We start from the raw sequence: 14,423 nt of genomic DNA, 5'->3' as shown, positions 1-14,423 counted from the left end.
AGCGAACGTCTGGGAGTGTATGTGGAGAAATGGTATTTAAGAAACCGATAAACGGAGAAATGGATAAATAAAGAATCTCATAGTAAATCTCATCTCATAAAGCAGGTGCGAATATAAAAAAGAAATGTGAGCAAATGTCTAGGTAATGTGTAAGCCACTTTACAAGCAGCTGAATGTGTAACTAATAATTATAGTTATAATATTAAGAAGAGCTATATTTTTTGTTAGCCTTGACAATAAATCTGCCAATGTTTAAAATACATGTATTTATTTAGCTACAAATGATTAGCTCCAAAAATTATTTGACGTTAATATATGCTGCTCCACTCCTAAATACGGCCAGGCCGTTATTAAATAAATAACAATAACAATATGCTGCTCCACTCAAAAAAGCTGATAGGAGAGGATTATTTTTAAACAAAGTATACTCCAATCAATTGTATCGCAGCTTAACGCGTAACAAGTTTAATCTAAAATGTACCGTGAACAGTATGGACACTTAACACATTTCTATGGAAAGATGCAATTTCGAGGCCCGTCCAAAAAAATAAGCAGTGATTTTAATTCATTCAGTTTTATGCCTTTGAAAATTTTGCCTCTTTGTTTTATTGAGCTATTTCACGCATTCGTTGTTTTCGTTATTTTCTGCCAATGCCTTTCCTCAAACGATTAGCCATTGGAACCTGTTGCGAATGATTTTATTTTTCGATTCCTAGCTTTTATCAATGCTATTGAAAGAGGGCTTTCCGAAAACAAAATTCGTGCTTATATGTTTGCACAAAGTAAAGATTAAAATAATTGATTAGAATATATATAAATAATTTGCAAACTAAATAATAATTATGTAATTACTTAACTTTCGCATAGGTTTTAGTCAACAATACATTCGCGGAAATAAAAATTCGTAATTCACATAATTGCTATAGTGTCGCAACAGTAAAAAAAAATAATTTCTTGCGTAAAAGAATTTCAAAACATCTTGAACTTTTACCGGTAGCAGGCTGTTTTTTATGCAAATTCTAATTTAAATTTATCGTCTCCGTTCGGACAGAATAAAATGTTGGTCGAATCGATACGGTTGAAGAGATTCCCCCCTTATTTCCGATTGTCCAGCTTACAAGTGTAGCAGGAAACAAATTGCGATTAATGGGTGTAATATAGATTTATTGAGATCATATTACAAGGACTTTGTACACTTCACTGTGCAATTTAGAAGAAATTGACAGTTATCCGAAAAGTAATGTGCCTCTGAGGTTCATTGAAGTACTGCAGATGGAAATACTATCACAAGATCATAGAGAATTGGCCTAATTTATATGGTAACATTAAAAAACCCATTCTATCGTCTAGTTCTAAGCATTCGTAAGCACAGCTTGAATTCTCTAAAACAGCTTTACTGTTGTTATAAGTGATATAACACATTCGACATTAGTTTTATTATATTCGTTTCAAAATTATAAACAACACCTCTACATCATCACTCTATTTTTAGGATTGTCTTTACGATTGATTTCATGGTTGTTTCTATATCGACTATTGAAATCCTATGTATGTAAATCCTATCTATATATTTTCCCACGTATGGACAAATTAAGTTATTTCTATTACTGTTTGCTCACATTAAAACAAATTGAGTTGGGAGTTATTTTAAAGAGAGCGAGATGGTATTTTTTTCGACGAATTCATAGTTCGGCTTATTCGAATATGATAAACATAGGGCACATTTCCCCCTAATCGTGGCATTTGGAACACATAATTTCTTTGCAAAGAAATTTATTTAGTCTCAAGGTTTTGCAGTGCCCGTTCCACAGGTTAAACTGTGTAGGAATGGAACTACTTATACAAAATCTGCAAGCATTTATAAAAGTCATTAATTTGTACTTCTTTATGTGATGCAATTAAATACACATTTTGCACCATTTCAACAAGTTACACAAAGAAAATATGGTTAACAAATTCAGACGGTAGCGCTATATCAAATTCATTTTCATTGTTAGTCGTTGTTGACGTTGGAAACTCTTGAATCCAATAACCCACATCCAATAATCCTTAAATCCACATGCAAATCCAATAGGAAGATTATGAAGGATGGCTCAATCGCACCAACTCAAATATCAAATTGGGCATGTCTATGTTTCCGATTACTTTTGGTGTTTTAAATCTTATAAACCTTTAATGCTAACAAACTTTTTGCAATCAATGAAGTTAACTACTTTTTAGGAAAGTCGTAATAAACAAAAGTCATTATGATGTTGGTATGAATACGTGTGGCCAATTTTTTGCGATCACATATGTATTGGATTCGTACAAAGCCCGACTCAGTGATCACACGAATGTGTTCATATGTCGAATTCGTTTAGGTAGAATTTTCAAAACAGCAAAGGTACAAATGCAGATTCTCGTGAAAACTGTATGGAGTATTCTTCTCGGGAAGTAATAACTTCACGTGGTTAACAATTTACTAGGGGGCTCCTTGTCTTAAAAGAATCAGACCATTTTAAGGCAAGTGCTCCTGGTGATGGAAAAGTTTGAATTTTTCATGCCATCTCTGGTACAGGGAAGAACAACATTTAACGATGCGTTGCCGTACACGCGGAGGTCGTGACCGGTGACAATCACATTCACCTTTTCTTTTCTAATCTTCTCTACTGCACTCTGCGTGTGATTGGTCCGGAATGGTGACATCGCGACGTAGAATAGACCGACGAGAAAAATGATAAAACGATTGTCTCTGATGGAAGAATAATGCTTTTATGAGTCTCGTACTATGTTTCATTCATGATCATTTTATGTGTGTTGCTGCTGTCCGTAGTTTGATGGCTCCTGCTACAGCTGGTTGTCGAGACGATGCTCTCGTTGTACTCAATCAGCAGAAAACAAGGTAGGATTCGAGATGCAGAGCTTCTTTGCCGTGCCGTTGCCATGCGTAATTAATAATATATTAATCTCTACCACGAAAACGTTACACGGTGCTCTCTTATTCTTACTTTTTGTCATGGACCAAATCCTGGTTCAGAGTTGTTTTTTTCACTTATGTTCGCTGCCTCTTTTATGTTACAAATTTGTTCAAGATGTTTGACATCAACCACAAGCATAATGCATCATTTTTTTCACATTTACAAAAATTGGAGGATTCTTTCATGGTATCGGATACACGGTCGACAGATATTTGCCAGATTAGCTGGCTCGAGCTTAAGTTTACTAGAGAAAAAAGCCATCCAGTTTGCAAAAAATGTTATAGAACATATTAATACAAGATCTTCAATATAGCACGCACACTTCGCCATTTGCAGACCCAGTATAGGCGTAGGTATTTTCAAAATCGATCGCAAATCAGTGCTATCATACAGGAACCCCCTGGAAATGGAACTGGAATCAAGCTCAGGGAACAAGCTGAATGGCTGATGATTTTGTGCCTGTCGAAAGCATTTGTTCACTCAAGACACGTACGCCAACGACCAAAATTTGAGACGTCACGTAGTTGGGTAGCAGAAAAGGTACTGTTAGACGTAATTCTGTGCCAGCCATAAAGGCTGCAGCGCTAGGCTCGTAGATTGGAATATGCTGAAGTTAGTGCCACGAAGCGGATATGTTCCCAACGACGAATACGTGCGAGATAGTATTAGTGACACGGCCGCGGCGAATTTAATGGTGTTCAGCACTGGTGCGGCACTGAAATTGTTTCGGGTCGTGCAAACGGTTTTCAGCGCACTGATAATGAATTCAAGTCACACGAGCCCGACAGAACAATAAGACATAATCAAGTTTAGCTGGCGGTATTGGTCAGCCGTGTGCTGGAAATGAGAAGTAGCTCCATACGATCGAGAATCGATGAAATCACGCATGGTCGGTAGCGTGCCAAGCATCAACGAATTTTACTTTCCTTAGTTGAATATTAAAATATTGCTTCACGTAGAGAGTTACTAAAAGCTTTTAGTACAAAACTCAACGCGGCTGTATATATTACATTATGCTACAAAACTACTTACAACTTGTACTAGATGCTATGGTGGTAGTTTTAGTGGTTGTAGAAGATACTAACATCACATTACACTTGTACACATGGAACTATCTTCGAAAAGAGCAAACGAATAACGATTTTATTTGATGTAGCTCAATGTGAACAAATATACATGGCACATACTTTCATCGCATGTTCTTCGCATGACTGAAAAATTAATCGAAAATTTTTTTTATTCATATCATTTGTGTGTATGCATTTGATGTAGTATGTTACTTTTACATTTTTATAATCCATTTCGTAGTACATAATGCATTCAGAAAACATTAAAAATCAGTCATTTGCATATTTAATAAGTTGGCTGATTGAAATATGGGATATCATAAGCAAATTTTTTGTTGTTGTATCGTAGACACTACAAAATCGTTGCTATTTATTTATGGTACATTTTAAGTATGTTGAGTACAAAATAATAAAGATAACTTTTTTAATCGATGCTATGCATTTTAAACAATATTTTTTACCAAACTAAAAAAATAACAATAAGCATATATGAATCAAAACTAGGCTACACTCATTTTGTGAAATTATATCTTGAGAAGCATATAATAGTCGTAACCAAGTGATATATTGTTCCGTATCATTCATAGTCAAATTATCTAACATAACAGACAGTTCAAATCACTAACGAAAAGACAACAGCGCTGTGTGAGCACATAACGAGAAAAGAAACACAATAATTTGGACGGGCTAATCAAAGTACAGGTACGAAGATTATTTTAATGCCTATAATATAATTCTCTACACTGCTCAACCTATCATTCAATACATCCGAGACCAATCAGGGATGGTGAATGATTTGCTGAAATGGTTGTATTTGTGTTTTTTTTATTTGCTTTGCACAAAAATCCATTGCTCGCAAAACATTTCGCTCATCCTGTGTCGCTATTAAAAAATACATAATATGGAAGAACATTTATTTGTGAAAAAAATGCATACGAAAAGAAAAAAAAAGACTTTGTTATGTATATTTTTCATACCGTGATTAATGATTAAATAAATGATGAAAAAAGTGATGAAAAAATGATTAACAAACATAATTAAGTATTATACAGCAAACACATTTAACAGCAACGGTACAGCAGCAAAGACAGTATTGTTTGTACTACATCTGAGTGCGAGAAAGTATTTTTGAAATGATTCTCATATCAGATTGTGATGATTTTTGTACAACCGTTATCCTTCATTCGCACTGCTGCTGGGGTGAAAAAATGATAGTGTAATTCTGCCCGATGCGAGGCACTTCTACGGAATTCGGGCTTCAACATAGCGTTGGGCATTTAGTACGCACCGAACTCTCTCCATGGCTGAAACGTGCAATTTGAGCAATTCAATTTCGTTTTCTCCTTCATTCTTGCTGTTCGTGCGCAGCGTTGCTGGTTGGTATGAGTCCTCAAAAACGTGCCACCATAATTTCGCGCGTACGTGATTGGGATAAGCAACAGAAAAAAAAATACCGTCGCATTGCTCATGGTCCATTGGCTCCTGGACTGGGAAATAGTTTTGAGTGCGCAGCACTGCTTCGCAATACAAGCAAAAGTTGTTCAGAATCATATATAATATTTTGAACTTAGCCGTGAAGTTTGTTGTATTGCCAAAATGCATTGAAAATATCCAATGTATAGGGAAAAGTGTTTTTGAGGGAAACAAAATATCACAATTTAATGATGAAATTGAAAAATAAATGAATATAATAATAAAAATAAATGAATAAATGGAAAAAAAACTCCAACTACTCATAGTACGGATTGTGTGAAGTGTGTAAAACGCATGCATTTTTTTCTCAAACCATAATTTGCCTATCATAGAATGAAGTCTTTGTACGAAAATACCTCCAAAAACAATTCGAACACACTGTGCTGCAGTAAACCCTTACCATACTCTCGATATATAGTTTTCATTATACTTCTAGCGGGAAGATATTAATAGTTTTATTATGCACCCGTCTGATTCCGTTCCGAAGGGAATAACAACGGATGAGTATGGAATTTGAGTAGCAAAGGTGTTGCCATGATAGCATTTTTCAATTAAATATGCCCTTCCTAGATCCGAGCTAAGAGTTTCGCCTAAGACGTTTGGCATTGTTTGGATAATTATGTTTATTACGGAAGTAACAGCTCCCACAAGGATCCCTATCCTTTGCTTCCGAGACGAGCTGATGCACATGTAAAATCACCAGTATGGTCACGGAAATACACAACGGGGACAAATCTTTTCCATTATAATTCGGGATATATAACTCCAACGGGCGGATTGTAGCGTGGTTTCTGAGGATAATTAAAACACTGATCTTATCCTACTGAAAACACATATATTTCATACGCTTTGAGATATCACAGAATTAGTCCTTATCGTCACACTAATTGTAGTCCCTTTTGCTTCGCAGCGGCATGGAAGACCCGTCTTCAGATATGGTTTAGATTGAGTATTCCACACATCCCGCACTGAAAGGGACAATCGTCGGCCTCGTGCAGCTTGAAATGGGTACGTAGCTCCTTCTCCTCACCGAACGACTTGCTACAGATAACGCACTTGTAGCGACAGCGTCCCTTTTCTCGTACACCCTCACAACCCATATCACTATGCAGCGCTCGACGATGGGCCAACAGCGTGTCGGCCCGTTCGAAGACAAAGCCGCAAATATCGCAAGTGAGGCTACCGACCACTTCGCCACTTTTAGCATCGCGTGCAACTTTTCGAGAACACCCGTGAGACTTGCGATGGAAGGTGAGATGGCTCAGTTTCCCAAACTGCTTCCCACACACCGAACACTGGTGCTGAGCTTCGTCCCGGTGGATTTGGGTGTGCCGCTGGTAAGAGTTTTTGTACGCGAATGTGCGACCACAGTGGGCACAGCCGTACTTCTTCTCCTTGGTGTGCGTCATCAGGTGGTCCTGGTAGTGCGATTTGAAGCGGAACTTCTTCGAGCAGGTCGCACACTGATAGGCGTGATTGCCTGTGTGAAGCTTCTGGTGCGCTTTCAGATTGCAGGATTGCGTAAAGGATTTGCCACACTCGTCACACTTGAAGGGGCGCAGACCGGTGTGCACTTTTTCGTGCTTTTTGAAGGCAAACTTCGACTTGAACGCTTTCTGACAAACGGAACATTTGTAATCACGCTGCTCCTTGTGCAATTCTCGGTGCACTGATAGCGCACTGCCCTGTACGAACGTTTTGCCGCAAGTATCACAACCAAACGGTCGCTCTCCCGTGTGTATGCGAAGGTGCTGGCGAAGGTTGGAACGTAGCTTGAAGGTTTTTTCACAAATCGCACATTTGTTGCAGTTCTGTCCCGGGTGATCTTTAGCCTGATGCACTCGAAGGTGTTTTTTCATCGTAAACCGTGACTCACAAATTTCACAATCATAGCTCTTTGCTTCGGTATTTTTCTGTTTGCGAGCAGGAGTCTTGGGAACGCAAGCTGATTTGAGGTTGGAGATTGCACTCGAGTGATTGTATGTTGAAGTTGTCTGGTCATCACTGGAATCTTCGGTGTTACTTAAACCTATTCCTTCGTCAAAGCTTGACGAGGAAGACTCTTCCAAAATTATCTCACTACTAAGAGGAACATATTTCGATGGTTTTATCTCACAATCAAATGCCGGCATATTTGCGATTTCCAGTGAATCGCCCTCTTGGTGAACGATGGGTAGTAAAGCTTGCTCATTGGGTTTGCTCTGTAAAGATAGGGAATAAAAAAAAGTGAAATAGTACAAAAATAGAACACCGGTTTTTGCTCCTAAGTCATTCAACATAGTTCCCTTGCAACTGTCTTACCGTTTTCTCGAGATTGTTGAGCAACAGTAGATCGTCTTTCACAATATGATGCATTAGTTTTTCCTGCGTAAACGCCTTCGATGGTATTACTTCATTTGGTTTGGCAAAGCTGAAACTGTTCTCTTGACCTTCGATTTCATCAGCAGAAACAGTGACATACTCGAGGGAGGAAAACTGGACCGCAGGTGTATATTCCACCGTATGCGGGACATACACAATTACCAGCCTGTAACGAAAGAAAAAAAAACACCAAAAATGCTGTCAAGAAAGTGTAAAACGACATGATGATAAATCAAATGATAAGACGGCATTTACTTTATACAGTATCGATACATACAGCTAATTGACGCAACTACCCACAACAGTCAAAAATAACATGTAAAGTAATTATAACAGGCGCTTAAATAGCAAATACTTCATAGTACTACTGACTACTGACCACTAACAAATCGAATTTAAAAGTTAAATCCCCATCAAGGCTCACTCAAGGAAAGTGTTAACAAAGCATACAAAATAAACCTTTTTTTTGTTCACCAACACATGATATTCGTTATTCGTTTGTTATTACAATATCTACAATCCAATACAGTCAGTATCAATGTCAAATTCTATAACAATTGTGTTATTAATTCCGGCGTGTTGTAAAACTAAGCAATAGAATGCAATAACTCGACATATAGGATAAATATGTTTCGAAACTGTAGCAGGACCATTTCAGGAAAGCAACACGTTACTCATATGTCTTGTTGGTGCCACATATTGCATCCATCGTCGCTTATCCCATCCATGGCCAGATAATTAACCATCCCTGTCGGCTTTTCCGAGTCGACCCGTTGAACCACCGTGGCAGGGGTGGCAGCGATAGTTCCCACTTTCATTTTTCCCATTCGTTCCAAACTGTTCTACTGGAGACATTTTTCATCTTTTTGCAGAGATGATTTATGGTCACCCAAGAGTGCCGTTTGGACGTTCGTGAACGAATGAGACATAATTTACTGCTGTCAATATGGCATTAGGTGTGTGACATCAGACTTTTACCAGACCAGCGGAATCAGAGTAGCGGTGAGTCAGAGAAGGAAATGAAATGCGTGGAGTAACGTTTTTTTTCTCTTCACCCTGGACACTAGGGATCGCGATTCTGGGGCATGGCTACCGGCAGTGTGGCACAATTGGCACATCCAGGCCTAGGAGGTACGAGGGTTGTCGCACTACGGTATAATTTGTTTTGCTCGAAACATCCGCTGCCAAATACCAACATTCTGTTCTCCCACCCACGGCCGGGCTGAGTTGGTTGGTGAAGCAAAAAAAGAACAAAAAAAAAGGTCAGAACAAATTGTCTTTTTAACGCACTTAAGCTTCCCTTTTCGCCCTTTGCACTAGGTTTGGGTGTGTTGGGCATCTAAGAAGTTGTGGAATACCGCTCACTGGTACCATTTCGCGATTAATTAATCGACCTTAGAATGGAGCGGTGTGAATTGGAAGGAGGATCCGCTGCAGAAACAGCAGCAGAAGAGAAGGAAAAAAAAGGAATAAAACAAAAGCGAATCGACCGCGGCAAAACGTTAAAAATTTACGCATTTTCATTAAAACTCAGCTCGCGAGGCGTGAGGCTGTAAAAATGTAAATTAGATTACAACGCAGCTCAAGATTCAAATTCAACGACCGAATGGAAACAAATGCTATGTCGCAACCCCGTGCTTTGCATGTCATTTTTGGCTGGGGACGTTCTAACACGCTCGCAACCGTAGAAGGGTCCTCCGTACTTTTAGAGAGCATCGGCTTCGGTGTAATAACTAGTGTAATCCAATCGAAATATATCAGAAGCAACAAAAAAACAGAAGAAAGGTTAAGCCCAAGCATTTGACTGAATCAATCGGGTATGCCTTCGCAGTCTACTGCACACCGGTATGTATGTAATGCATTCAAATTGGCATTAGTACTTCACCGTAGTTGCCCTTCGTCGATCTTTTCGGTGCTTTCTTCTCTCACCGTGCTGAGGCACGTGACCGAAATGAACTTGATTACACCTTGCTCCGGTGAAGGAAATCGGAAATCAATCGGTATCTTCGATTTTTTTCGCCAACGCCACACAAAGCCGAATGCCGAAGGGTGTACAAAGTTGAGCATGGTGTTACGATTGACGCTTCTGAAATATCGATGTTCGCAAGCATGGGGCAATCGAAATGCCGTTTAACTTGAAATGTCTGTTTTACATTTATTGTTTAAGAAGTCCTACCTACTTTTCCTAACAGACGGGTGGCTTTTCGCTTCCAGCGCATTGCCGTCAACCCCAGCTAGTTTACTTTGGTTCCACGACGAGCAGCATATGCCGAGCGAGGGAATATTAACATGGGATTACAATAATTTTCTTCAATTGCGAAAAATATCATCCACCCGCTCGAGAAGCACCTCGGAACACTTGTTAACAACGTTCGCCCAAACGACCAGACTGTTAACAAACTCAGATTATCGCACGCGCGAAAAAAGGCACAAATTTTCTGAAATATAGGGTGCAACATCGGTTGCGAGGTCATTTTTCTTCTAGAAACCTATTTTCTCCATCGCCGTTTTATTTCGCAGCGATGCCTCCGAAAAGGAATGCTAAACAGCTTGGTACCGTTTGGAATTGTCAGTCGCCAGTTTTTTTTTACGGGAACTCTCGTGCATGCGACCAAAGCGTAAGACAATTTGTGTAAGAAAATGTTCACAGATGCTTGCTGTGAGGAAAGCAATGAAAATTTGTGTTTTTTTTTTATTTTCCCCGGGTTCTAAAGGCGTATGAGGGGGCCATCGTTTTTGAGGCGCACTTGTTTTACGCTCTATTTAAACGGTGCAAAGTGAGGGTCGAGGATCTTCTTCGTACGTGTAATCGATTTAGAGCTGCTGATTTGCATGTGACTAATGCGGCCTGCATCAATTGTGCATCATTTGGTACCAGCAGCAAAATGTCTCCGTTCGGGTTGACTTAACAAATGGTCCAAATTTATGGTTGTTTAGGAGACACATGTAAGATAATAATGGGCTCCGAGTGTTTAGATTCGATCGCGTATCGATCTGAGCTTCTTCATGAAGCATTTGCCACTGGGGAGTGATTTTATTTTCGTTTCTTTTGCTTCACGCTCATCATGATTCGCTGGTTTGATTGGATTTGAAATTAGCATATTTTTGCGAACCCGTTTTTCCCTTCACGTACTCTATCAAACTGGCTCATTGGCTTAACGGGTTGAGGGGATTTTGCACATCGCAATCAGTGCAAGCTGGTAAAATGTTTATGAAAAAAATGGAAATTAGCATATACGTGCTAAGTATGCTCTTTAGAAGTAATAATAAAATTCATTTTCTTAAACAAATACTACCTCACTAATTCCGGATTTGTACGTATATTGTTCCAAAGTCATTATGTCGACCACCCCTGCCTAGTAAGATGAACATTAGATTTCAATGGAATATAGCATTGATTATGTTACAACACATAGAAGGCACAAATTCTTGTAAGAACTAATGTCTTTTTCATCTAGTAAAAAACAATGTATCTTTGGTATACGGTAGTACTTAAAGTACTGTATCATTAACCGTCTAAATCAAGAATGTTCGATTCGTGTTCTATAAAGCTTATGATGTGCTATAATTTTTATTCACAGCCTTTTCAGTCGTTTGCGTTAGCCCTATCAAACTATATTGGTTTTTAATCATTGCCTAAGAGAGCATGGGGGAGCTCGATGGCCGAAGCGTTAGCGTGCGGCACAAACACACGATAGTATCGAGATCGAATCTCGTCTGAGTCGTCGTCCCCATACACAGGACTTGACTAGTCAGCTACGAGTAATTAAAAGTCATGAAAGCCTTGGCTCTAAGCATAGCAAGGTAGGCCATGTCATTGCGACGTGCTCAGTTGTGAACGGGGCAATAGAGAAGAAGTAAAGAATTTGTTCTTGATCGTACACTATGACATATGCTTAGACGCTATTTGGTGGCTTTTCTAAATTCATATACATGCACATAAAGTTCCCAAAACGAAGATAAATGGAAAAAGATTGATATTTTAAAATAAAATTTGACACTATTTGAGTAAATTAGCTTGAAACTAGAGCATTTCTCTGTACCCCTACTAATATGATGAACTGGACAATAGTACCATCCAAAGCCCCTGTAACTAAACTCAATTACCAAAGCAAATGTCAGCGGTAATGAAGAAACGATTCCAATGCATTGCAATATTAGTTACCTGCATAAACAGCCGAGCCATAAAACTCCGTCATTAATTCGTGTGCACGGGGAAACCTGGTGCGGGAAATTAACGCAACAAATGGCAGAGTCGACAATGTACGCGCTGCAGTGGTGCTGAGGTCCAGCAACCATGCACAATACATGCTCAGCAATCAAGGGTGCCGGTTGTAAAGGAAAACGCCCCACATCTGAACGCCGAATCATCGTGTCGTAAGCAGAATATATTCCAATCTCCCTCAACATTCCCTCGGCTCCTGCCAATCGCTCGATGGTGGGAGGCGAAAAATGGCTCACTCTCTTCGCTCATAACGTAATTACGGGAGTGGTATTACACAAATTGAGCATTTATGAAAATGAGCTTCACTCCCGGTATTCTATGTCTCATGGTTTTTTTTTGAGGGGTGGAAAAGAAACTACCGATTAAACGGAATGCGTGTGCGTAGATGCTGGGCAGGAGCCGAAAGATGAATCGATTGTGTTTACGACGGAATGTCAAAGATTTCGTTAATGTGCGTGGTAAACCGATGATGGGGAAAAAGTTTAGCGTTTCCGCAATGCACGCGCCTATGCAGAGAAAACGAAACTGGGGGAGAGTTTCGTGGTCGCATTTGACAAGGCATGAGAAGCCAATGTCCCAATCATGCCTGCATTGTGAACTGTAGTAGGCTGTGGCGGATGAAGGAAATGTCACAAACTTGCAATCAGCATTGGATTATTGAACAGTGAAATAGCTGAAAGCACGAACCTGCTGTGAACATGGGGATGGAAATAATGTGACAAGATTTCCCAAGCGGTTCTTATTAGGACTGTCACCAACAGTGCGTTAGAATGTGCGTTTGGAGAATACATCACAATTAGAAATTGCAGAAGACGCTCAAATCTTTGTGAATGGAAAAATCGAGAAGAAGCGTGGCATGTTTTGGTCGGTTTATGACGTTTGCGAATTAAATTACTGGCCATTTCTAACGTATTGTTTTGAGAATATTCTTCAAATACAGTAGTACAGGAAAAGTATGTTTGATGAAATGGTTCTACATTATGAGTTAAATTCTATTTAATAAATCCTTTATCGATCATCGATCACATAACAATCTACCGACATTTAGAATGTTTAAGCCAGTTACATCTCGAACCATCTTCAATCTAAAGTAAAACAATGCAGGGTGTTTTTAAATCAATCTGATTTTTTTGGGTATCATATCAATTTAGCGATTTGGAGAAAAATTGCACCAGTCATCAACATCAGAGCATGTAAGCAGGGAGTTTGTAGCGTAATGACCCTGCTATATTATACAAAAACCATTGGTAACAGCAGGTTGACTGCATTCTGAAAATACTCCTTCCGCACCATATGTACTCGATTTTAAATTCCAACGCTTTGTAGTTTTTTACCCATTCCGTTGGTTATCTGACGACATGTTTCGATCTGTCGTTGGACGGTCGGTGGTGCTGTATTACTTTTTTTTTTCTTATCTCTGTTCGATTTCTCATCAAGCAATCTGAAGAAAAACCTGTTGCCGGTGTGTTGAACGAGCGTGCATTGATACAACCGTAGCATGCTCGAGAATTGTTCCGTTCTCTTATATCGCATGGTATTTCCGAATACCGAGAAATCTGTTTGATTCGCCTTCTGGATCATTTTTTGATGTTTTGTGATTGATGTCTGTGTGATCAATTATTTGCCCATTTTGTCAAGAAATTGCTACTGCGCTGGCACCAAAAGCAGTTCAATGATCACGGCAACTTTACACGTTCTGGCCTTGCGCATTTATTGAACTTATGATCAAGTTTAACTTGCGTATCCACGACTTCAGACACTTAGATCGATAAAGATTTTTTTGTCTGTAAGTTCATATATCTTTACAAACATGTCCCGTTGCGCAATCACCTCGTGAATTTTTCACGTGTAATATTGAATGTTTTATTTAAACTTTTTAGACTTACGAGCTCATGTTGAATTTGAATGGATGGTGTATATCCGATATGTGACCCGAAAGGAATCTTTTTCGTAAAATACTATTATTATGTTTTCACTAGGCTTCTGTAGTTTGATTTGCTTGCTTCGCTTGTTCTACTCAAATCCTCTTTTGAGCAATGTTGTAAACACACTGATTTTTGTTCATCATAGGTTTTTTATGTTTCACTTTTATTATTTAGCTTTTTAATTTTGCAATATATAGCTTTTTATAATAAACTTTTGCATGTAAGATAACATTTTTGACGTGTCACTTGTTTCATTTACATATTTTGGTTGAATCATACACACTGTACCAAGTAGCACTTGCTATACTTTTAAATCACTAAAAACGTTTTCAACACTTGCACGGGAAACACATCTGACGGCAACGACGACGACGCCAGACTGGCCTTCATTGTTTATGCAGCACATGCCGCAACC

General features: G+C 39.0%; 1 protein-coding gene across 1 annotated transcript; it reads right to left on the bottom strand.

Annotated features, from left to right (window-relative positions):
• Window positions 1-6,348: 6,348 nt before the first annotated feature.
• On the bottom strand, window positions 6,349-14,099 carry LOC128723064 (zinc finger protein 184-like). The gene is made up of 3 exons (XM_053816771.1): window positions 13,970-14,099; window positions 7,799-8,024; window positions 6,349-7,653 (listed from the first exon to the last, which is right to left on the bottom strand). The coding sequence occupies exons 1-3, from the start codon at window positions 13,975-13,977 to the stop codon at window positions 6,427-6,429; spliced, it is 1,461 nt and encodes a 486-aa protein (XP_053672746.1). The 5' UTR covers window positions 13,978-14,099; the 3' UTR covers window positions 6,349-6,426.
• Window positions 14,100-14,423: the final 324 nt, after the last annotated feature.

The sequence above is a fragment of the Anopheles nili genome, chromosome 3 (genome assembly GCF_943737925.1).
Source record: "Anopheles nili chromosome 3, idAnoNiliSN_F5_01, whole genome shotgun sequence".
Classification (NCBI taxonomy): Eukaryota; Metazoa; Arthropoda; class Insecta; order Diptera; family Culicidae; genus Anopheles; species Anopheles nili.
The sequence above is the reverse complement of the archived record's forward strand: the minus strand, read 5'-3'. Positions and strand labels throughout refer to the sequence as shown.